General features: G+C 36.7%; 1 protein-coding gene across 2 annotated transcripts in view; it reads left to right on the top strand.

The window, feature by feature from the left end:
- Positions 1-24241, top strand: part of LOC122802729 (acetylserotonin O-methyltransferase-like) — a 357415-nt gene that overhangs the window by 157407 nt on the left and 175767 nt on the right. For both annotated transcript variants that reach the window (XM_044072491.1, XM_044072490.1), the window contains exon 5: positions 17002-17120. In XM_044072491.1, coding sequence (XP_043928426.1) covers positions 17002-17120 — 119 coding nt within the window. The remainder of the gene's footprint in view (positions 1-17001; positions 17121-24241) is intronic.

Here is a 24241-nt window from a genome sequence, read left to right as displayed (position 1 = left end):
CCCGACTGAAGATACTCCAGCTGTACTCTGTTGCATACGGCTTACTCAGAGGTGATCTCTGCCTGACATACAAGGCCATGCCCAACCCAGAATTGATGGACATGCTCCACCTAAAAAAAACAAATCCCCAAGAGCCACACACTCTAGGGATCTAAACCTCACCACAATGATAAATAGGACTTGCTGGAGGGATAGATTCCTGTCCCAGAGACTCCCCATGCTTTGGAACGGGATTCCAATCTACATTAGGCAGAGCCCTTCACTAACACTTTTCAAGAGAAACCTTGACGAGTGGATGGCAAACAGAACATTTATCCCAGGGATCACTGCAGTGGCTCTGCTGGACAGAGGCACAGGGAACTAATGGCTCTGCTGGACAGAGGCACAGGGAACTAATCTAAGGGGGCAGTGAAAGCCAACACATTCTGGCTGGGCTTACAGATGCCTTCAGGCAGATAGCCTAGTACTTACTTATGAACCTAATGGTGGCTACTGATCTGGTAGAGTGGATGTCGACCTCTCCAAACAAACCTTATATGTATAACAGATAAATTCCCTTTAATAGCCACTTTGGAATGATGATATGCTTGGTTATTGGGTGACCATACATTCCTTTCTTAAAAATGTTAAGAAATAAAGAATTCATTGACTGTCTAATGAGCTTAGTACTTCTATATAAAATATTACAACTATAGGAATATCAGTGAAGTACTAACACTTTTCTTGTTTGTTTACTTATTTGAGGAAGAAAACAGAAATTTGAATGAGTTGGTTCAAGTTAAACTGACAGCCCACTTTAGACATAAAAGAGGGATTTTTTCTTTTTTTTTTCAAATGACCTCATCTGATGGTTTCCAGTCCTATTCCAAAATGGTTCATTCATTCATTCCTCCTTACAGAGCAAGAGTCATAATGAGAGCCTGCAGCTTACCTGTTCCATGCCAAAGACAAATACATCTTCAGAACCATTTGCTCCTTTTCAATGTGAGAGACAGGAGCTAGGGGTTGTCTAGTCAAAAGGTCATGTATACACCCCTTTATATTCATTTTAACATCTCCAGTAGGAATGTGCTTCCTTACATGTCTAAATTCTCCAAATTACCATAGAATGTGGAGGTAAATAAATAAATACAAATGCTATCATGTCCATATATTCTCTCATGTGTAGGTGTCTGGTAGCAAGATAAACTATCTTTCTTCCTCTCAGGATGGGAGAGCTGACTCTTGCAGCCTCCTGTGCCAATCCTAAACTCTGATCTCTGTTGCTTAGTCTGGGACTTATTCCTCTATGTCACAAAACTGGGTAAAATAGAGATTTCCCTTTAAATATAGCTCCCATACGAAAATCTGTATATGATTCTCACATACATTAAATCTGAAGTTCAGAAATTCTTTTAGATGGGGTAATTATAGCTAGAAACAGAGTCTTCCAGGATAAGAATTTAAAGCCATTTCAATTGCTGTGATCAAAATATGGAAGATATTTTTTGTCATTTTCCAATTTCAGATCCCACATTGAAACCTATATAGTCTTAAATGCAAATACCCTTCAAAAACTACTTGATAATTGCAAATGTGGCCATATTAGGTTCAGCTGGTACACATGCAAAAATAGATTGAAACTGTGAGCTATTGACAGGCTGCTTTTTGTGGTCCAGGATTTGATTCCCATGGCCTTTGTCTACCTAAAGTGTGAACTGAATAGCTAAACCATGCTCTGGAGATTTTAGGAATTTAGAATGGTTTCCTCAATGGCCTCACTGGCTGCATACTAGAAAACTACATATGAACTTAGAGATTAAAATTCGTTTAATGAATACAAACTCATGCATGATAATAAGAATCAGCATAGATTTTTCCTTCTTTTTCGACCATTGTAATAGAGATATGTTTTTATTAAACACTTATAAATAACATATATAAAGGATTTATTTGATGATAAATATAGTGGACTACATATATAAAGTAAGGGTGACTAGTAAAGTCGTTCTAAGAAAGTAAAGGAGAATTAGAAGGGTGATTTGAATGAGATTTCTATTCAAAATAGGAATTTTTAAGTTCCATGGAAGAGAATCAGTTTGCTTGTAGCTTAGTGCTCTTTAATATTGTTAGTCCTTTGCTTTCTGTTTCTATATCAAATAAAGTAAGCTTTCAGGCGACAGTTTTCCCTTTTGATTTTAGACAATTACAAGTATCTGGGTTATTATGAAGATCATATAGAATAGTGAAAAGTGTAGCAATGTAAGTGATTAATAAATGTGCTTTTTTAAATGTAAATTGCTTTGGTGGCAACAAGTGATTTAGTTTGTTTAAATACTGAAATATACATAAAACACAACATACTTTTTTAACAAGAAGCTTGTTTATTATAAGATAATATTAACAGATTAAAAATTAAGGAATATACAGTACTAGCAAGTTTTAGCCTTAAAGAAAAAAGAATTAGCACAGCATTTTTACTGAGGACATTTGTTTATAATCCCTGGGATCATTGACTTGTACAGTAATGATACAGGTACAATGTGTATGGTCATTACTAAATATCAACACAGAATATTGACCATAGAAAACATGTACTAGATTTTGGGACTTGGAGCCAAATTCTCTAGGAAGAATCTGGAAATAATTTTAACTTCAGATATTAAGGAAAGTATAAGAATGGCAGTATACTTTAAGTGTATTCTTAAAATGATAATAGTACAGTTATCGGCTAAGGCTTTGATAAACTTTACTGACTTGCTTAATGTTATGTATGTTAATAACTTTTCTTAGTCAGATTCTTTGCTTTACATGCATTACTCTTATAGATTTAGGAATTAGTCAAGAATTGACAGAGTATAGATTTTAAATTATATAGTTTCTAAAATAGAAAAAGTAAAAGTGATATCATGTCCTTTATTACATCACAATACTATTACTCATTAGCTAATGATTAATCCATAAAAATGAATTGTTTTAATACATCGACATCTTATACAAAAAACATAAAAGGTTTAAATAATGATTTCTGACAGAAATACAACCATTCTTTTGACATCAGTAATTATAGTGAACTTCTGATGTCATTCTATGGGACCCAAAAGTATATTAATGTGAAAAACCTCAACTTGATATTATAACAATAGAAAACAATAGGATAAAGACTTACTGGAAATGAAAGGAAAGGTAGACAAAGTAATGTTAAAATACAAGAATGCGAATAAGGCCTACCATCAGAAATGAAAAAAAAGATTTTCAGAAGATCTTACAAAATAAAGTTTCCATTAGTTTAGAAAAATGTTAAGCACATTCATATTTTCTAACTCCTAAACACTTATGTACATTAGTTCTTAGATCCAAAATGATAGCAAGAGCTAATTACATCAAAAGTCTATCTATCACTGGTAGTAATAGGAATGTATATTGTAATGGAAGAAATTCTGGACTGTTAAAAAAACTATAAGAAATTAATGCACAGAAAATTAATATAGAAAATGAAAAAGTAGTTAATGTCTTTTTAAATAAGCATATACAAAAATATTTTTAGAGAAAGTAAGAAAAACAGAAAAAAACAGTTCTACAACAGAAATAAAAGAGCATATTAAAGTTTGATGGAAAATATAGCTCCAGGTACTGATGGCAATATTTCTGAACTATATAATACATTGCTTCATGGTGTTTTATCTCTTTTACAAAAAATAATGACAGAAATTAAAACTATATTAAATATACATCCATTATAAAAAATATAAAATAATTTCTCCCTTTTAAACCAGGACAAAGATCTAGCTCTCTGCTCTTCTTATAGGCCTATTTTATTATTGAATGTTGATTAAGATGTTTTTATGTCAGTCATTGCAAATATTACCTATATTAATAGAGGAAGACCATACTGGCTTTATATTAAATAGGCAAATAGAGGCTAACATAAAAGGAATAATTATGCTAATAACAATAAACAAAAAACATAATTATCCCAATCTATATAAAGCCTTCAATTCAGAACACTTGTTTTATTTAACTAAATTATCAGAATTATGCAGATTTCCAATTGTTTAACTCTTTCCTTTTAATCATCTTCATCAGACTTCATTCTTATACAAACTAGGATATTTTATTTCTCAGTCAATGAGTGGAGTGCAACAGGGGCAAGTAATGCAGTTTCAATGTTATTTCATATACAGCCTCTTGTGTAATTCTGTTATTCAGCTAGGATAGCAAAAATGTATTTTCATAACATTGTACAGATTATGTACAAAAAGAAGGAATAATGCCATTTTATTATTGGGCATACAGCGTTATACCTTGTTTTTGGACATTTTATTTTTGGGAACTTGGCTGATCTGCTCCGTTGGTCTTATTTTCATTGTACAAATTATACCCACATTGTACAGATTATACCCATAATCATACTTTGATAATATATACAATACATATGTAATTACGTAAATAACTGACACAATATTAGTGTTTCAACCATCATGCATATACATATTCATATCAGCAGAACTATGTCAGATATTATAAGAGAGACTAAGCATAATGTGATGTGGAACAACATTAAAATTGTATGGAATATGCCATTTTTGACCCAAGGACTATGTGTACTGTAGTCCTAAATTTACAACTCTTGGCACAAGAAGGTTGAGAAACATTTCTCTATGCAGCACTTTATTTGTATAATTTGCAATGTCACAATAGTAAAAGGAAAGTTTGCACATCCTGTACTAGAACCCAGAACCATCTGCACTCCAGCCCTAGATTTAACACCTTTTGCCACAAGATTTGTTACATGAGATCCCTTATATTTGTATTCATTGTTAACTTGACATTGTTAGCCTCAGCTCAGCATTGCTTAATGCTAGAAGTCTAAACCTCAAAAATGCACTCTCTTGAGGCATTCCTAAAAGTCGAGAACATCGATATCTGTGCAGTAACTGAGACCTGGTTCAAGGCTCCAGAGAGCACCCCTGCAATACCAAGCTACAACTCTTGCCACACTTTTCAGCCACCAAACCAAGACTGAAACCCTAAAGATGGAGGAGTGTCCATATTCACCAAGGATATTCACACCCCCAGGCTAGATGCCCAACACAATGCATCTGAAATTCTCCAGGTGCAACTAACACACATCATAGCCTCACCTCAGACTTCATGCCCACTGAATGACGCACAGCTACAGTTATCCCACTCCACAGGGGGGGGATCCACCTTGGATCCCGAGAACTATCGTCCCGTCAGTCTGACAAGCCTGATCTGCAAGAGCATGGAATACATTATCATGGGACTTGTAAACAAAGACATTGGCAACCTTCAAACACTGGACCCCACCCAGTCTGGGTTCGTGAAGGGACGATCTTGTCTCCTGAACCTGATTGACCTCTTCAAATCATTCTCCAGAGTTGTTGACAAGGGTAAGGTGGTTGACACAGCCTATCTGGACCTCGACAAGCCCTTCAACACCATCTCCCACTCTGGAATCATAGATAAACGTACTAAGTTGGGCATAAATCCCTACGTACAAAACACACACTGTCAGCAGTCAGGAAATCTTGAACAGGTTTTCTTGTGTAGTCAAACACAAATAGCAGCAAGCATAGAATTCAGCAATAAAATCCACTTTAATAGTAAAACTGGAAAACCACTGGATTGAGTGCTTTCATCCCCTGACCAGGGATTTCATCAGAATCAACACTTGTTTCATTTGAACCTTAGTATCTACATCTGCCAGACAGTCACGGCGGAAAACATCAAAAAGACCACCTCAACTCAATACCTTGATTGTATAGCAACATAAAAGCAGTGGACTTTTTGATGTTTTCTGCCGGGACTATCTGCCAGATGTAAATACCAAGGTTCAAATGAAATGCGTGTTGATTCTGATGAAATCCCCGGTCAGGGGATGAAAGCGCTCAATCCAGTGGTTTTCCACTTTTACTATTAAAGTGGATTTTATTGCTGAATTCTAGGATTGCTGCTATTTGTGTTCGACTACACAAGAAAACCTTTTCACGATTTCCTGACTGCTGACAGTGTATGCTTTGTACTAGTGGTTTTGGTTAACACTGGTTGCTCCATTTTGTTCATTTATAAATCCCTATGTCACTCGATGGGCTGCCAAGAAATCCAGACTGTAAAAGTAGCAGACTCCAAATCCAGCTCCAGACAAGGGACAAGCGGAGTACCTCAGGGTTCAGTCCTGGGACCGTTCTTGTTTGGCATCTACTTCTCTGAAGTACAGGCCAACACTAAAGGACTCTGGCTAACAAAGTTTGCAGATGACTGCAAACTGTGAGCCATTATTGAATCCCCAACTGATGTAAGTATTCTACAAAAGGGCCTTACAGAAACAGATGCTTGGTGCCAAAGCCATGGGCTCAAGCTTAATGCCAAGAAATGTATAGTTATCCCCTTTGGGAAAAACCATGTACCCATGAATTACCACATAGGCGGCAGTACACTAAACACCGAAAATGTGATGAGAGACTTAGGGACACAGGTGGACAGTGGTATCACCTTCGATAACCACATCGTCACAACAGTCAGGAAATCCTTCTATATGACACACCTTATCACTAAGGGCTTTTCATCCAGAAAAAAGGAGGTCATTGTCCCACTGTACTCATCCCTCATTAGACCCATTATAGAGTACAATGCTCCATTTGGTATGTACCTCACAAGACATCTGCAACAGCTGGAAAGGCCGCAGAAATACCTCACTAAAAGAATCACAGGCCTAAAGCAGATGCCCTATGCTGACCGTCTAAAAAAACTCCAGCTATACTCTGTGGCATATCATCTCCTCAGAGGCGATCTCTGCTTATCATACAAGGCCATGTCAAACCCTGAGCTGTTGGACATGCTACACTTAAAGAAATCCCAATCTCTCAGAGCCACACACTCCAGGGATCTAAACCTTGTCATCACAATGAACAAAACATGCCGGGGGGATAGGTTCCTGACCCAGAGACTCCCCAGACTCTGGAAAAGACTTCCCATGCATGTCAAGCAGAGCGCCTCCTTGGCCCTCTTCAAAAGGAACCTTGATGACTGGATGGGAGATAGGAAATTCACCCTGGGGATCACGTCAGTTGCCCTGCTAGACAGGGGTCCAGGGAAGTAAATAATGTGGGAAGAAATATCCAGGGAATTGTTATGGCAAGGCTTGTATAGGCCCTAGGGCTGATAGCCTAGTACCAGCCTATAAACCTATGAACCTATGGGTTTGCACAATGCACAGTGGTATTAATGGAATGCATCCAATGTTTATTTTTGACTTTCTGGGTCATGTCTAGTACATGAGTAGTCAAGTTGCACAAACGAGGTAAGCATAGCCAAAACCATTTGCTGCAAGTGGTACATCGAGCAAACATGGGAAAAACAAATAAAAAATGAGAGAGAAGAGAAAACAATTACACATGCAATATTAATTAATAATAATCCTAATATGTATCAAACAAGGGAAAAGAAATTGCTGTGTTGTAACTCAAACATTGAGGATAATTAACTTTTTGCAAACAGCAACCTTACACGGAAAATGCTATTTGCATTCACTAAGAGGTTTCATGGTCAGATACATTGCTGCGCACCATGAAACCTTAAGTGCTCTGCAATTCATTAATATGCATTGAGCACCACCAGCACAGGCACACCTTTGTTTACACAATAACACTCCATGTAGGCTTAACATGAACCCTACATGTAGTTTATTGAATTCTGGGGTAAGTAGTAAAGTTCAGAAAAAATGTCAGTGCTTTTCAAAAAAAAAAACCTGCTGTGATACTTTTCATGTTTACAGCCCCCAAAACACATTTAGACAATGAAAACTAGTAGGGAAAAAAATACAAAAATACAGAAAACAGTGGATGACATAAACTAGTAATGTATAAAAGTGTGCAGGTATTTGCACGAGTATGCATGAGCGTCCACCAGTATGGTGAATGGGGGAATTATACCAATACTACACGGTAATAGCAGCAAAAAAAATATGTGTTTTAAATTTACCATTTAAATCTCTGGTGTGATGCAATAAACCTACCTAATTGAAGCAGAATTGAGGTAAAAGCAACTAAATATATATATATATATATATATATATATATATATATATATATATATATATATATATATATATATATATATATATATATATATATATATACATTCTACACATTATTTTTATTATTATTTAGTATAATTTTAGTACATAAAAATATTATTATCAGTGCTGTCTTAGTACTATGGGAGAAACAGAAGGAATGCTGTGTGTAGGATAGGACTTATTTTTGGAGGAGATAGTTTAGCAATTGTTTTTAATTTAAATGCATTTTTCAAGTATTTTGCAGCTGGGAGATAAGATTAAGTCTAAAGTTAGTGATGTCTCTTGAATTTCACAGAGGGAATAATGGGCAATTTTATTTTCCAGGGAAAGGGGATTTGGGATTCCTGGACTGACCTACTTATAAGGCTTGAGACAGAATAGGCTATGCTGTTGGCTGATATTTTAATGTAATTTCTTGGAAGGTTTTATATAAGATGTGGGCACAGGTATGAAGGTAAAAATGGATGTGGTGATGTGACTGTTGGACAGGACTGGGATTAGATGCTGGGGAATCCATGGTTAGAGACACTATACTATGTAAAAAATAAGAGTTGAATTATATTGCAGTTTTGAGTGCTGAGTTATTGGGAGATATGTTAGGGTTGAGTTCATGGCCAGGATGTAAGATTTCTTTAATGGCTGACCAGAATGGTTTAGGGTTGTGTTTACTATTGTTCTGATTGATGTTATAGTGCAATACTTTATCTTTGATTATTTTCTTTACAGTACAGTGGTGGAGCATTTTGTAGTTTTCAAGATATTGTAGTGTTTTATATTTTTGCCATTCTTGCCATACTTGTTGTCTATCCTGCTATGGTCTGATACTACGATCCAGTTTAATAAGGAATTTGTTATCTTGCTATAATGTGTAGGGCTATTAATTAGTTGTGTGAAACCCTATAAATTTGTGCTAGATGTAGGGATTAGAAGTTATGTCGAACCAACTAATATTGACATCACCTATCACTGTTTTTTCTTTTGAAATTGTTATGAATAGCCAGTGTAGGATATCTTCCAGTAAAATTGCATTGCTGCCAGGAGTGAATGTTTCACTGGGTATGTTATATAACCCTATTGGTTGTTTAGCGAAGGTGTGTTTGATTATTTGTTTTGTTTGGACAGTTACCAGTTTAAATGTTTTTGCACAATGTTACTGTTTTATCTGATGAAGTTCTGATCTTGTAGCAGGACAAAATCCTATGTATGTTTTAATTAAAAGGATATTTTTTTATTAAGTTGTTTGCTCTGGCTTGAGGTTATTTTGCTGGATTTTGATCAGAATTACATCTAAGGGTGATTTTGTTCGTTTCTGCATGCTCGTGGTCTGGTAGTTTATTCAGTTTCTTTGAGGAGTGAATGTAAAGGACATATCTGTTTATATTTTATTATTTTCAGGAAAGTAATAAGAAGCTCTGCTGAACTGAATTTTGGTATTGGTTTGTTGTAGGGGGAAAAGTGGTAGTTGTTGGGAAATATTAAAGCAACACCACCACCTTTACTCCTTATACAGTCATCATGGATGGTACTATAGCTGGTGTGTAATTTTAGAATTGTTCATGCTGAGTTTAAACCAAAGTTCAGTTATAATGAGAATATCAGGCTTGTGTTGAGTAAATGAGGCATGCAGTTCACTAGTTTTATTTCTTATGCTTCTAATATTTATGGTAGCAAAAGTTAGATTACAAGGGTTGGAAGATGATCATTAGAGATTTAGTGTAGCATGTGGAAGAGAATTGTCTTGATGTTAGTTCTAGTATGTTGGGGTATTATTGGTTCTTGGTTTTCTGGAAAGGAGTTTTCCACATAATTTTATTTTGATTTCAGTTGAAATGATGTTACACAGTCAATATTTCTGGTAAAGGTGTAGTGTGTCAATAAATAGGTTTGGTGCAATGTATGAAGAGTTTAGGGATGAAGTATGGATAGGTGATTGGGACGTTGTTGAAGAGATTTTGAAAGCTATTATTGAGTCATGGTAATATAAAAGATGGCTCAGTAGGTGGAGAGAAACTGAGGATACATTGAGGAGTAGCATTATTAAATAAAGATATCTGTATTTTATTGATTGCAAGTAGTGGGGTAGTAATCAAGAGATTGAAGAGAGTAAGAGGGGGTTGGTGGGAATTTGGGTGTAGGGTAGGGGAACATAACTGGCTTCCCACCCCAGGTCAATTATTACAGAGAGCAATGAGATTATAGTCATTGCAGAGCAATTAACAAGGAGGCACAAAGTAGAACCTGTCCTCTTTCATTTACTGAATGCAGAAACCAGGAGTGGAGACTAAGAAACTGGTATATTACAGAGTAATCTGTTGGTTAAGAGAAAGGACAGTGGCCAACTTAGATAGTGACCCTTAGAATGCAAGGACTCCTCCTGTAGGGGTAGGTCACAGCCACTTTCTAGCACAGGACATGCACATATCTGCCTATTTCAAGTTCATACACAGCAAGGTTCTTCATGTTAAGCATGCTAAAATTGCACAGTGACAATATTCTTAATGAAAACATTCATAAGTTGGGCCTTGTAGCAGAGCTTCTGCAATATTGAGGTCAGGGATAAAATTACTGACCACAGGCTCTGAAAGGAAAAAAAGAGAAAAACTCTGTGAACCTTTAGCATTATATGGAAGCAATAAAGTTAATACTTATTTTTAGAGATGGAGGAAGGACCACGGTGAGTCAAAACGAGACAATACAGGGCACTTTAAGAGTAAAGAGATGGTAAAAATTTTCTGAAAGTAAGGTTAAAATGGGTTTAGCAGGAAGTATTTTTATAGAGAGCTATACTAATACAGTAAATTATTAAAACACAGCACTACACTCTAAGCACAATGTAAAACCACAACTTATTAAGCATTCTCTAGATTAAACAATACATCAATAGAGTATTATATATACCAAAAAAACAGGAACTGAAATTAAATAGATACTCGTTAAAGGGCACAGGCTCACCATACATAAAGTTTATCTGACTTGAATGAAATTGATACACTTACTACATACTACCAAGATCTTTTCTTTATTCCACACAGTCTTAGACCAAATCTATCATTGTCTGATTATCACATGGGCAAAGGAGATTTGGATTATATCCCAATACACAGCACAACTCAAGGAATTAATTCTTTGTGGACTGCCAGTTAATTGCTGGATGCACACACATACCTATTCTTATTTTAGTGTTTGTTAAATGTCTGCAATCATAATAAATTATAGAAATTTTGAAAAGGATCACCTGACCTGCCAGTGTCATCTTAATAAAAATTAAAAATATAAATAAGGCAGACAAAATATACTTTGGTAAATTGAGTGCTGTAAACAGACTGATTATCACCATACAAGATTATACTGACCTTATATGTTCAAAGGCATTTACTAGGCTAACGACCGCAAGGGCCTTTTTAAGCCTAGCCATGCATCCCAAAGCCTGTCAAGTTCTAGTACCTTTGATAAGTGTAAGGAGGGGCTTCAGAGGTGAAACATTTGCAAGCAGGGGCCTGGGAGATGAACCATTTACAGTCTCTCTGTGTGTCCATTAGAGACAAAGTTACCAAAGCATGGATGAATTTCCTGTTCCCCACCCAACGGCCAAGTAACACTTGAATTTATTTAGGGAGAAAAGCTGCTTCACATGGATGGGATAGTTTCTGGGCTACATATCTGTCTCTTCAGCAGGTCCTATTTATATAACAGGTAAGGTTTTAAGTCTTTAGAGTGGGTAATTCTGATGCTGTTTGTTTTGCAGATATGCAGGAGGTCCACCAGAATGGGATCTAACAATGTCTTGTATACCAAGCACTGGTCTCCCCTCAAGAGTCTACAGGAGACAGAATACAGGGATAGGGCATTGAGGCAGTCTGCACAGGGCATGATACTTATGCCCTGCATTCTTTTAACAAGGAACGTCTGTAGACATTCCAATTGTTGGATATGCTGGGTTAGTTACATACCAAAGGGGGCACTGTACTCAATGACAGGTCTGATGAATGCCGAATACAGTAGAACAATGACATCCTTGGACCTAGATGCCATACCTTTGATTATATGTTGCACAGCATAAAATGATTTCCTCACTACTGTAGACATGAAATAGTCATAGGATAGATTACTGGCTGTGTGTGTCCCCAAGTCCCTGATTACTGGACCAACTCTTAGGGGTGTGTTGTCAATATGATAGTTACCAGTGGTGAATGATCTTCCCAAGGGATACTATTATGCATTTCTTGGCATTTAGTTTTAGTCCATGGGTCTGCCACCAGTTGCTTGTCTGTGTCAGCCCTTCCCGGAGAACATTTGTGTCAGTGGGCAATTCAATGATAGCTCCTAATTTGCAATCATCTGCAAATTTAGTCAGACAGAGGCCACTGATGTTGGCCTTAACTTCAGAGAAGTAAATGACAAAAAGGAGCGGTCCCAGGCCTGACCCCTGAGGGACTTTGCTTGTGAATGGCCTCTTTGTAGACTCCTCAAGCTGTCTATACACCATGTGACACAAGGGTATGTACGTAAACTCTTATGTTTTGTCAACAATGCACGAGTGGGGATTGTGTCTAATGCCTTGGCCAGGTCAAGGTATGCAGTGTGAACCACATTGTCCTCATCCATTGCTTTGGTGACCTTCTCAAAGAAATCCACCAGGTTAAGTAGGCATGACCTGCCCTTGATGAAACCAAACTAGGTTGGCTCCAGTGCCTGGAGGTTTCCTATGTCATTATTGATCATGTCCATGATAATTCTTTCCTTGGCTTTGCAGATGAGACTAGTGAGATTTATGGGTGTGTAGTTTCCGGGGTCTGTAGGTGCCTAGCTTTGTGCAGAGGGATAACTGTTGCTGTTCTCCATTCAGAAGTCACAAAACCAGTTTGAAGCCTACAGTTAAATAGCAATTCCAGGGGGCCTAATAAGTAACATTTCATGCTATTTAGAAGGCATCCTGGGATATTGTCTGAGCCCATTGATGCAGTGTTCTTGGACTTATAGAGAGTATTAAGGACCTGTCCTCTAGTGATAGCAGGGGGAGTTATATTTGATGGTATTTCCTGAGGAAGGCTTGATGAGGAGAAAGGGGTAAAGTTAGGGCTGAATTTGTCGGCCAGTAGGTTTGCTATATTTTCTGACTCAGTATAGGTGGCCTAATTTACAATGAGCTCTGCACACAATTGTGTACTGCCTTTGATGTTGCAGACATAGCTAAAGAATGCCTTGTGGCTGTCCTTGTCCTGGAAGGCCAAATTCAACTCAAATTTGGCTTTGATAATCTTTATTTGTCCTCTCAGTTGTTTGCTAGTTTGTTGAGGGTACATTTATCTTGCTGGATGCTGCACCTCCTAATTTTTGCCATGATTGTCTTCCTTCTCTTATACAGCCTATTGATGTTGTGATTCCACCAAGGTAGCTTGTTGTTTGAGTTAGTTATGTACTCTTCTTTGTGGGTAGAGCTGCCTCTATGCAGCTATAGGGTTTCTGTGAATAGTTCTGTGTAGGCAGCAGTGCACCCAGGGTTTATGGGGTCTGGAAATTGTGCCAGGTTATCACTTAATAGTAGGAAGTTAACCTTAGAGTAGTTCTTGAATATTCCAGGATTAGCTGAGGTTCTACTTTGTTAATCACTTCCATATCAGTTAACCAGTAAATGATATATTGATCTTATACTGTATATCATCCAAAGGGGTATGCCTAATGAATATTTGCATAAACACATGTGAGCACACACACACACACACACACACACACACACACACACACACACACACACACACACACACACACACACACACACACACACACTTATATAAAGCATGTGTATGTACTTATAGTATTCAAGCATCTTAAAGGCCACTAGCTTGGAGGCTTGACAATTGAAACTATGAATCTCCTAACTTGTGCAGAAGGTACCATATATTTTGCACAATCTTGGTGTTTTTATGCAGTCAGTTCTTCGCAGTGTACATCTTAGGTTAAATAGTTGCATGAACTTTTAATTAATATTGTACCATTTTGTGATCTCTATCGTTTTACTAAACATAATAACATTTTCTTAAGCAGGACTTTTTTTCGAGAGACTATAGTAATGGAATGAAGTTCACAATGTCTTAATAATTCAGATGCTGCCATTACCAGATTAATGACTAAACACTATACTATTACAAAATCAATTTGTGAAATAAGGTTGGAATTCAAAAATCTTTCCTTGCACTCATGTAAACTGCTGCAGCCAAAAAAGAAGTTTATGTGACGGTGGGAAATCCAGTTCAGAAACATAATTAACTACAATGAGCTGAAAACCTCATTATCAGCTAATTTTGTATCTCTGAATCATGCTGTAGGACCCTTAGCAATAATCTTCATTTTCCTGTGATAATCACCACTGGCAGCCCAAGCATCATATTGGCACAGGCACCTCCATCATTCAATCTCCCATCCACATGCACAAATTTAAACACACATGCACACACACACACACACACACACACACACACACACACACACACACACACACACACACACACACACCCACAAATACACTCACTTGCGAGCACACAGACACAAAAGGAAGGGTCCATATTATAACATCGAAGTCAAAAAACATTGAATGTTATAATATCAAACCCAGTAGAACACCGAATACTTTCCTAGGGAAAGTATTCAGTGGGCCATTTCTGCAGCTTAGCTATTTCATCAGCTGTGGAGTGAAGGTTACAGACCGGGTTAAGGTAAGTGTGCGAATGAAGGTGAGTGTGTAATTGGGCGTGGGTTAGGTGAGTTAGGGTTAGGGTGCGGGTCAGGTAAATGTGTGATTGTGTGGATGTGAGGGTTAGGGTGGGGTAGGTGAGTTAGGTTTAGGGCACGGGTAAGGTGAGTGTGAGATAGTTAGGGACCTTAGGGTTAGGGTTGGGTTAAGGTAAGTGGATAGCTAGTGGTGTATGTCTGGTTTAGTGTAGGGTTTTGTGAAGTGTATGTATGTGGATTATTTATTTTGGTGTGCTTGAGTTGTGTGTATGTTTGTCAGGACAGCTAATTTTTTCCCTGGGAAAAAATTTGCTATACTGACTGTTCGGTTTTCTGGTGTTTCGATTGAATGGGTTCGATATTATAACATTCGATATTTTTAGACTTCAATGTTATAATATAGACCCCAAAAGGACACACCGTTTAAATTTCCAAGCTGTCCCTGGTTTTACAGAACAGCCCTGATTTTGACTCTTATATTATTTGCCCTGTCCCTCATAAATCACAAGCAATTACAGTCCATCAGTAATACTAGGAATTTACTAAATGTTTCATGATGCAAAACCTGTTGCTCTGTTAACTTTTTAAATGACTGAGGGTAACATTTAAAACAGGTCCTTGATTCCAGTTGCTCCCCCCTCAGTATTACACACTTTGCTCATTAGTTAAGGTATGGCAGTCACCCTCACACACATGCACATATTCACATAGACACATAAACACATATGCATGCATGCATGCCCACTCACAGACAGATACACACAAACACTCTCAGAGGCAGTCCAAGAATGCACACAGATACTCACTGTAACTGAGGCACACACATCTTCACTTGATTACACTCGGGAACACACTCACCATTCACACACAAACACACACACACACACACACACACACACACACAAACACACACACACACACACACACACACACACACACACACACACACACACACACACACACACACACACACACACACACGCACACACACACACTCTCTCTCTCCCTAGGCCACTTATCACCCTGCACATTCACATATGCTGCCATACACATACACACACTTACATACACTGCCACTACATCATTGCTAAATTCTCCCATACTTACCACCTGAAACATGGTCTCTCTAATTGGGAGTAATGAGAGAACACAACAATTTAGCTGTGTTAATTTACCTACCCAAGCAATGGTGCATACATTCTTCCTTGCATGTATTTCCAGAAGAGACCATATGGCTAATTGACATAGGCTATTGTCTTGGAATGCCTTATTAGCATTTTGCACACAGACAGTGTAAAACCACCGCAGTGAGACTGTCTATGAATCAGAAAGGGTTACTGACAGTTATTTTCTGCCCATGTTAGACCTTACCACTGATAATTGACCTTTTTAAATCCAAACTAATGTTTATGATTAACTAGAACATGATCACTTTTCAGCTTTTAATGTCTAGCCATGTTATTTTTTCCTGTAGAATATCTTAACACTTACTAAAAGTCAAGAGAATTCTTGTGTAAAGCAGAACAGAAAAATGGTGATCCTATTAGTATTGTGTGTGTGTGTGTGTGTGTGTGTGTGTGTGTGTGTGTGTGTGTGTGTGTGTGTGTGTGTGTGTGTGTATACCTGTGTGTTTGTAAGGCCCATATATTTCCAGGACTGGTTCCATGTTTTATGCACCTATTGTTTGGAAAGGTTGACTCCGTTTCTCTTTTTGCGCAGTAGAAAATAATATGCATATTAAAAGTAATTGTTTACTATTCTATCTTTTGTATGATTTCTGTATAGTCCTAAGTCAATATGTATCTAAACAGAACTGAAAGCCTTATTTTTCTCTACACCTACTAAGTGCTCAAGAATATAATATTAATAATGAGCTTCATTCTGAGTTTTAAACTAGAGGTAAATGCTTTAGAGGAACAGTTCATTCAGCAAAGCTCCTATATTAAGTATGCAAGTGTCTGAGATCAAACTTCTGACTTTCTTTTTAAACTCTCTGCATGGGCAATGTATTCAATGAAGAATCTCTATTCAATGAAATAGTTTGTTGGCAGTGTTTCCTATACTTTAAAAACAGAAGTTATGTGTTTTATATGTACTATATAATGCTACATTATATTTGTTGATTTAATGTATTTACACAGAAAATTAAGATTAAAATAATGGCCCAGTAATTTACATTTTCACTTTGTTAGGTCTGAAGAAGAAACATTTAAATTCTTGGGCTTCATGGATTGTATATGGAAGGTCTGTGGAAACGAAGTGGTTACTGCATTTGACCTATCACAGTTTAACAACATCTGTGATATTGGAGGTAAATATTTAGATAACTAGTAGCAATTAAATTATATACCAGACTGTTTAAGAAATCAATATTGTAAGATTATAGAGGGTTCCAATTGCATGTCTGAGGACCATATGTGTGTGATCATCTGAACTAAGAAAATGTAAGTGTGATTACAAGCAAATATATATATTAACCTTAAAATGGATGTATCTCAAATAATTCCCCCCTTCTCATTCTGTGTCTGGGTGGCTATTAGTCATATGATGTTTATAGGTTTCTGGCTCTGTATGGTCCAGGAAACAAGACTTTTTTTTCCTTGGTAAAATCTTAATTTTCTTTGGAAAAAGAGTTTCACTTTTTGATACGCTACTGTAATTGTAGTTGTTAGTGACTTATTTGGGGTTACATTCTTTTTGTGTGCCTCATATGATAGTTGCTTTTTATTAGAATTTTTTTGTTATTGTTGTTGTTGTTGTTGCTTTAAAAGTATAATGTAAAATTTGTTTTATATAAACCTAACTCCAAAAATATACATTCACAACAAAAATATTTCAGTCGATAACTAATAGACCCCAAACCTCAAGAAAGGAAAAGGAAAAAAATGAGAATCAATTGTTCAAAACAAGCAATGGTAATCAAGGCTATAATTTCCAAAATTGTTTCAGAAAAAGTAAAAAGAATAAAAAGAAAAAAAAAAAAAGCTCAGCACAATCTTATTCCAGTGGGTCGTCATAACAAATAAACATACAGAAAAGAAAAGAAACAAAGATCTCCTCTATAAGTTTTTTATGGTCTATATTCACAAAAGACATTTCTATTATCAGCTGAACATTTAATCAAACTATGTTAGTGTATTTAATTAATCATCTCTTAATTGGCAATACACATTCTTGTTATATAACCTCTACCAAACACCAATTGAGAAAGCAAGCATAATTGAACATTTGAGAATCATTTTCTTAACTACCAATGATGCTAAAATAAATTCTCTTACAAGATTCTAGCTCAGAACCTACTCTATCCAGTAGAACATTTTCCAGCTTACAAGGTACCACAAAACCTGTCATTATCCACAGAGTTTCACATATGGTTTTCCAACATTTTTGTACTGATTTAAATGGCCACCAACAAAGAAATAAATCAGATGGCTCTCTACAGTAATGCCAACAAGCAGAAATGTGTGGAATGTATGAAAAATAACCTATTATGACATAAATGTAAATCTTACATAATCTCATATTGTATCAGTCTATTTCTGACAGATAAATAATTGTTTTAAAATTTGTGCTAGAGGTTCTAATCAGTGGTTCAGCTTAAATCTTTTATAGACAGTACTTTCTCATTTAGCATTTCTAGGAAATACATTAATAGAGTTATTAATAGCTTGGATTTTGTACAACATGTCTATCTTTTTGCCTTTAAAATGTCCTTTTTATCTGAATTATCAACTGCACCATATTTTTTTTCATTTTGTTGATTAACTTATCTGATAATACATATTTCATACTATTTTGTGTTTCATTTTCTATCCAAGAGAAGTTATTCAACATTGAAAACAGTTATCCTATTAAAGAAAAGCAATGTGTGATAACATGTTTATCCCAAGTTAACTTAATCTAATGTATCAACTACATCATATGGGGAATTATAAGTTTAATCTGGGGAATTATAAATTTAAAGTATTACATCAACTTAAATTCAGATGGATGAATGAATAGCAATTAATACAAATAAAGAACATTTTTTATTTACAATTTTAGAAATAATTAACTGATATGCTGTGTTGTTAGCATGCTGAATATCTATTAACTGTTGTAGCACTAACTACTGCATAATGATTTATGCCAGGTAATTCCAGTACCCCTCAATCTTTAGTAGCTCTTAATACTTGCCAAGGTATTCTAGGAACAGTTCCTCTTCTACAAAATGTTATTATCTCTCTCATAATTTGTGAAATCCATTGTACCCTCAAAGGAACTATAAGATTTTGTAAAAGAAAAATTATTAAAGGTAAAATTATCATTTTTGTTATATTAATTTCTTTGTCAAAAAATGTTATATTTTAAATTGTATTCAAACAATGTATAACCCTTTTCAAATACATAAAATACATATTTAGAATTAACTGGTCAAAGGTAGTGTTAATAGATATTCCTAAAAAATTTGCTTCACAGATAATCTGAGTTTGCTAAAACAATGAATCATGATAGGAATCAGAATAGTTTAATGAAATTCTTTCTGACTGCTAATAATTGATTGCATATCCAATCAAGCTTTTTATGTGACCAAAATTGTGTATAATTAAGTTTATATCCTGGTTAGATTTATCTGTAATAATCATTAAATCATCAGCAAAAGCAAGTATAAATTGTTATTTTCTGATCATGGTTAATGTGATGTCCCCATTCTGGGCCAGTAATCAATGAGCCTGAATCCTCACCACTGACACTGGAAAGGGCCATTCACTTGGAACAAAAATAGATACACACCGTATTTTCAAAAGCAGCTGTCTGCATCAAGCACAATTTCCCTTAAGAGCACACAAGGAACACACCCAGTGCAGGGTCTGGATTTCTCTCTCTGTCTCCCTCCAGGTCCCCAATAAGACTCCCCACTGGCACAGCTGTGGAGTTGACTTCTCAGCCGAGTGTCCAAGCCAAGTCCTCCAGCACCATCTCAGTAAAACCAGTGCTTTGTGTCCCTGCTCCAAGCAGCTGACACACACACTCTTTGAGATTTGAATTTTACATACACACACACACAAACACACACACACACACACACACACACACACACACACACACACACACCTGGGAAAGGCTGGCACAGATTTACTAGCTATATCCCCTTCTGCCCAGCATATAAGATATAAGGTAGTTACACTGCCATGAGACACTCCAAAGCCAGCTACTCAATGGCTCTTACAAAGGTACCCAATCATACTGAATGAAATGAATACTAATACAAATGTTAGTCTTTGACCAATGCAGTAAGGCTTTCATGAGTAACCATAGAGTCACCAAATAGATATGAGTACTCTCAAATGTTAAAATCTTATCTAAAGGACCAGCCATGATGAAAAGGTAAAATATATTTAATAATAAATAATAAAAGAGAATGAAAATACTAAATATATCATAACATATTTTACAATAAACACCAGAGTTTCAGTCATGGGAACTTTAAAATAACACAGAGGAATATATTCACACAGATACAGAAAATCAGTACTTAACTAATCTCACTATATTTTTCTGACTGATGGTGACTTACTTGAGCAAGGCAAGATGAAGTGGGTGAGTGGTCTTCCTTTTTTGTGAGGTTCCAAAAGCAAACTGCCTTGAGACTTCAGTCTCATCTAGTATTACAATATTACAGAGCTATCTTACAGAATGACATCACACACATCTGGTCATATGACTTCTGGTTCCCATACTATCTCCCTTGGCTAGAAGCTTCCAGGATTTAGCACATATGTGTCAAAAATACGCATACACATAGAGCTTTGCAAAGATCTGTTGAAGTTTCTGAAAGTCATAAAACATACACAATTCCCTGGCACAAACATTTCAACTCTGGCTGCAGTTAGAACTGTAATATATAATATTTTTCAATGTTAGCTGGACTGAAATTAACCTCTTCTCTTCCAGTATCCTCTGTTAGCATACTGTATATACATTTCCTCAGTTACAATCATACTGTCTGATATAAATGTATATTTCGTTACTGTCCAGCAGGATACACTGTTAGTACATATTTAACACAAGCAGCTTTACAAATACATTTTTCAACACAAGCATCTGTGCAAATCAGTTTGATATACAAATGACATATAATTTGTTACAAAATTCCAGCTAGCTGTGCTGGGATGTGATACACATCCATTGCTCTACTTCTGGCATAGTTGGCAATACCTCACATTGTCACAGCTCTTCCCCCTTTGAAGACTCAAGCTAATTTCTCAAGTGGCCCTGCAGAAATGTGACTTGAGGGACATGAGCCTGTCTCTGACACATTAACCCATTCTCTATCTTGATAGCCCATCTGCACTGGCAGTGCTGTCCCCACTATGGTACTCCACTGTCATATGCCTGCAACCCTAGACTCCACCTTAATAACTTGGAATTTTGCTGGCTGGCTCAATGTAGCCATGTTAAGGGAAGATGGTCTGTAACTACAGTGGATTTTCTTCCATGCAGATATGGTTGAAGTTTTTGCAGTGCCCATACTATGGTTAGACATTCTTTTTACAGCTGCATAACATTCCTCCCTGGGTTGGAGTCTGTGGCTGAGATATGAAACTGGGTGCTCTTCTCCCTCTGAGGAAACCTGGTTGAGTGCATCCCCCACCCCATGATTCAAAGCATCTACCTGCACAGCAAATTATTTGTTGTGATCCAGACTGGCTAACACAGGGGGTCCTCCCAAAGCCTCTTTCAGCTCTTGGAATGCCTGCTCATAGGCTGGGGTCCACACTACCATATCTGTCCTGTTTTTCCTCACCAAGTCTATGAGGGGAGCGGCTATTGTAGTATAATTGGAAGTGAATTTTCTATTATAACCCACTGACCCCAAGAATGCCCTCACCTGCTTTTTGGTAATAGGGGCAGGCCACACCTGAATGGATTCCACTTTGGCAGGTTCTGGCCTGATCTTACCACTCTCTACTCTATGTCCCAGGTAAGAGACCTCTGCCATACTCACTTGATACTTACTGGGCTCAGTGGTCAACCCTGCCCTTTGCAGTCTGCCCAAGATCTCCCTGACATGCTGAAGGTGCTCATGCCAGGAATGGCTGTAGATGGTAATATCATCCATGTAAGCAAGGGCATAAATCTCCTGCTCCTGTTAGGATATGGTCTACCAGCCTCTGGAGGGTCACGGGATTTTTCATCCCAAAGGGCATCTTTGTGAATTCTTATAATGCAAAAGAAGTCATAAAGGCTGGCCTCTGTGTAGCTGTGGGAGTCAACGGCACCTGCCAGTAGCCGTTGGTCAGATCAATAGTGGTAAGATACTTAGCCCCACCCACCTGCTCTAAGGCTTCATCTGTCCTCAGCATGGGGTAAGCATCTGACTCTGTGTGACTACTTAGGTTTCTGTAGTCAGAACATAACCTGGTGCTGCCATCTTTCTATGGTACCAGCATCATTGGGGAGGCCCAGGGACTGCTGGAATCCTGGATTACCCCAGTTCCAACATTTCTTGTATCTCTAAGTAAATATAATATAAAATATAGCGCATAAAAAATAATGAACAACGAGAGTAAAAAGTGAGTGCTTTCACAATTACAACATCGCTTCATCAGACTAGTTGCTAACTAAGAAACATCTAATTTAAAAAAGAAACCAGCCAATCAGCTGTAAGAGACTGATCAAACCAATCAACTGTAAAATGTATATTCACAAGAGGCATATTAATATGTTAAAATCTAAAAGACTAAAAAATAATAATAAATGCTTTAAAAGACAAAGGTAGATTAATGTTTAAGTGGACATGCTTTCAAAAATGGTTTAAGGCTAGATATCCCATTTAATCCAGGTGGTTTATCTACATTAAACAGTAGGATCCATTTCTGTTCTGCTGTCTCTGTTCTATTCACTAAATCACCACCTCTAATCCCCACATCCAGTATCTGTAGTACAAAAAACGTAAAAGTATGTACTGACCCATGTTGAATAACATTTTGTGCTAGGGCAGCTTTACAAAAACATTTTTCAACACAAGCATCTGTACAAATCAGTTTGATATACGATGACATATAATTCTTTACTGAATTCCAGCTAGCTGTGCTGGCATATGTTACACATCCATTACCTTACTTCTCCTGGCATAGCTGACAATACCTCACATTGTCACAGGTGTTACTAAAAATATTTCATGGAGTTTAAAAAGTAAAATGTTTATTTTTGTTTGTTTGTTCATCTGTTTGTTTTGTCATAACAAACACTTGCTGATAAAGGACAACATTGTCCTACCCCAGTCTTGAAAATAAAGCTAAGTAACATCTTATTATTCATTTTAATCTAAGCTTGTTTTGTAAATAAAGATTTTTACTGCCACGACTAGAGATAAAGGGGCTTCGTAATATGTAAGAAAAATCCATAAATATTCTCTGTCTATTAAATCAAATGCTTTTGATGCATCATATTTAACCAAATTTAATGGGACGTTATTTTGAGTTACATGGAAAATAATACATTGGAGTAACAACTTGGCATCTGTCATTCTTCTGTTTAGGGAGAAGTCAAATTAAATAAGGTGAAGAAGTTTATCTAAATATGGTAGGTCATTTAGAATGTATTACCTTTGCTATTATTTTATAATCTGAATTCACTAATGAAATAGGACAGTGATGTTTTGCTCTTAAACTATCTTTGCCTTCATTGTTAATTGAAACCATCTCTGCAAGCCTAACCAATCAAGGTACACCTCATCCAGGAATAGTCATTAATTGGGGTCTATATCATATAATGGACAACTGAAAATATCGAAGCACCTTTCCCTGACACGAAAATGTTGAATGCTGAATTTGTCGAATGGCCAAATCACTATTTCTTTCCAAGAGAAAGAAATCGGAAGGCCAACAAACAACACCACATAAAAACAAACATATTTAAGTGGGGGGCTTCACCTCCAACATCCCCCACCATGGGGGTATGTGCCCCCAACACCCCCCCAACTAAATAGTCTAACTCCGAGACTGAACTACAGTTGGGGAAAGGGCAGGCGTGACAGAATGACCAACCAATTTCGTGGAAAGAAATCGGTGATTTGGCTGTTCGACAAACTCAGCATTTGACATTTTCATGTCGAGTAAAGGTGCTTCCACATTTTCAAATGTCGATCATATAATATAGACCCATTAATTGTACTATTTCTAACAAAAACGTGGCAAGGTCCTACCAAAAGCTTGATATACTTCAACAACATAGCAATCTGGCTCTGGTGATTTATTTAGTTTTAAAGTATTCATTGCATCTTTAATATTGTGTAAAGTAATTTCTGGATTCTTAGTTTGTCATTTTATCTTAGAAGTAGAGCCTAACCAAGCTTCCATCTTATGCACATCATTAGACTAACATTCAATATACATTTTCTTAAAATAATTACTTATTATGTTATCAATTTCCTCTGAATTATTTTTT

This window comes from Protopterus annectens, chromosome 5.part0 (genome assembly GCF_019279795.1).
Source record: "Protopterus annectens isolate FY-2018-M chromosome 5.part0, PAN1.0, whole genome shotgun sequence".
Taxonomy (NCBI): domain Eukaryota; kingdom Metazoa; phylum Chordata; order Ceratodontiformes; family Protopteridae; genus Protopterus; species Protopterus annectens.
The sequence above is the reverse complement of the archived record's forward strand: the minus strand, read 5'-3'. Positions and strand labels throughout refer to the sequence as shown.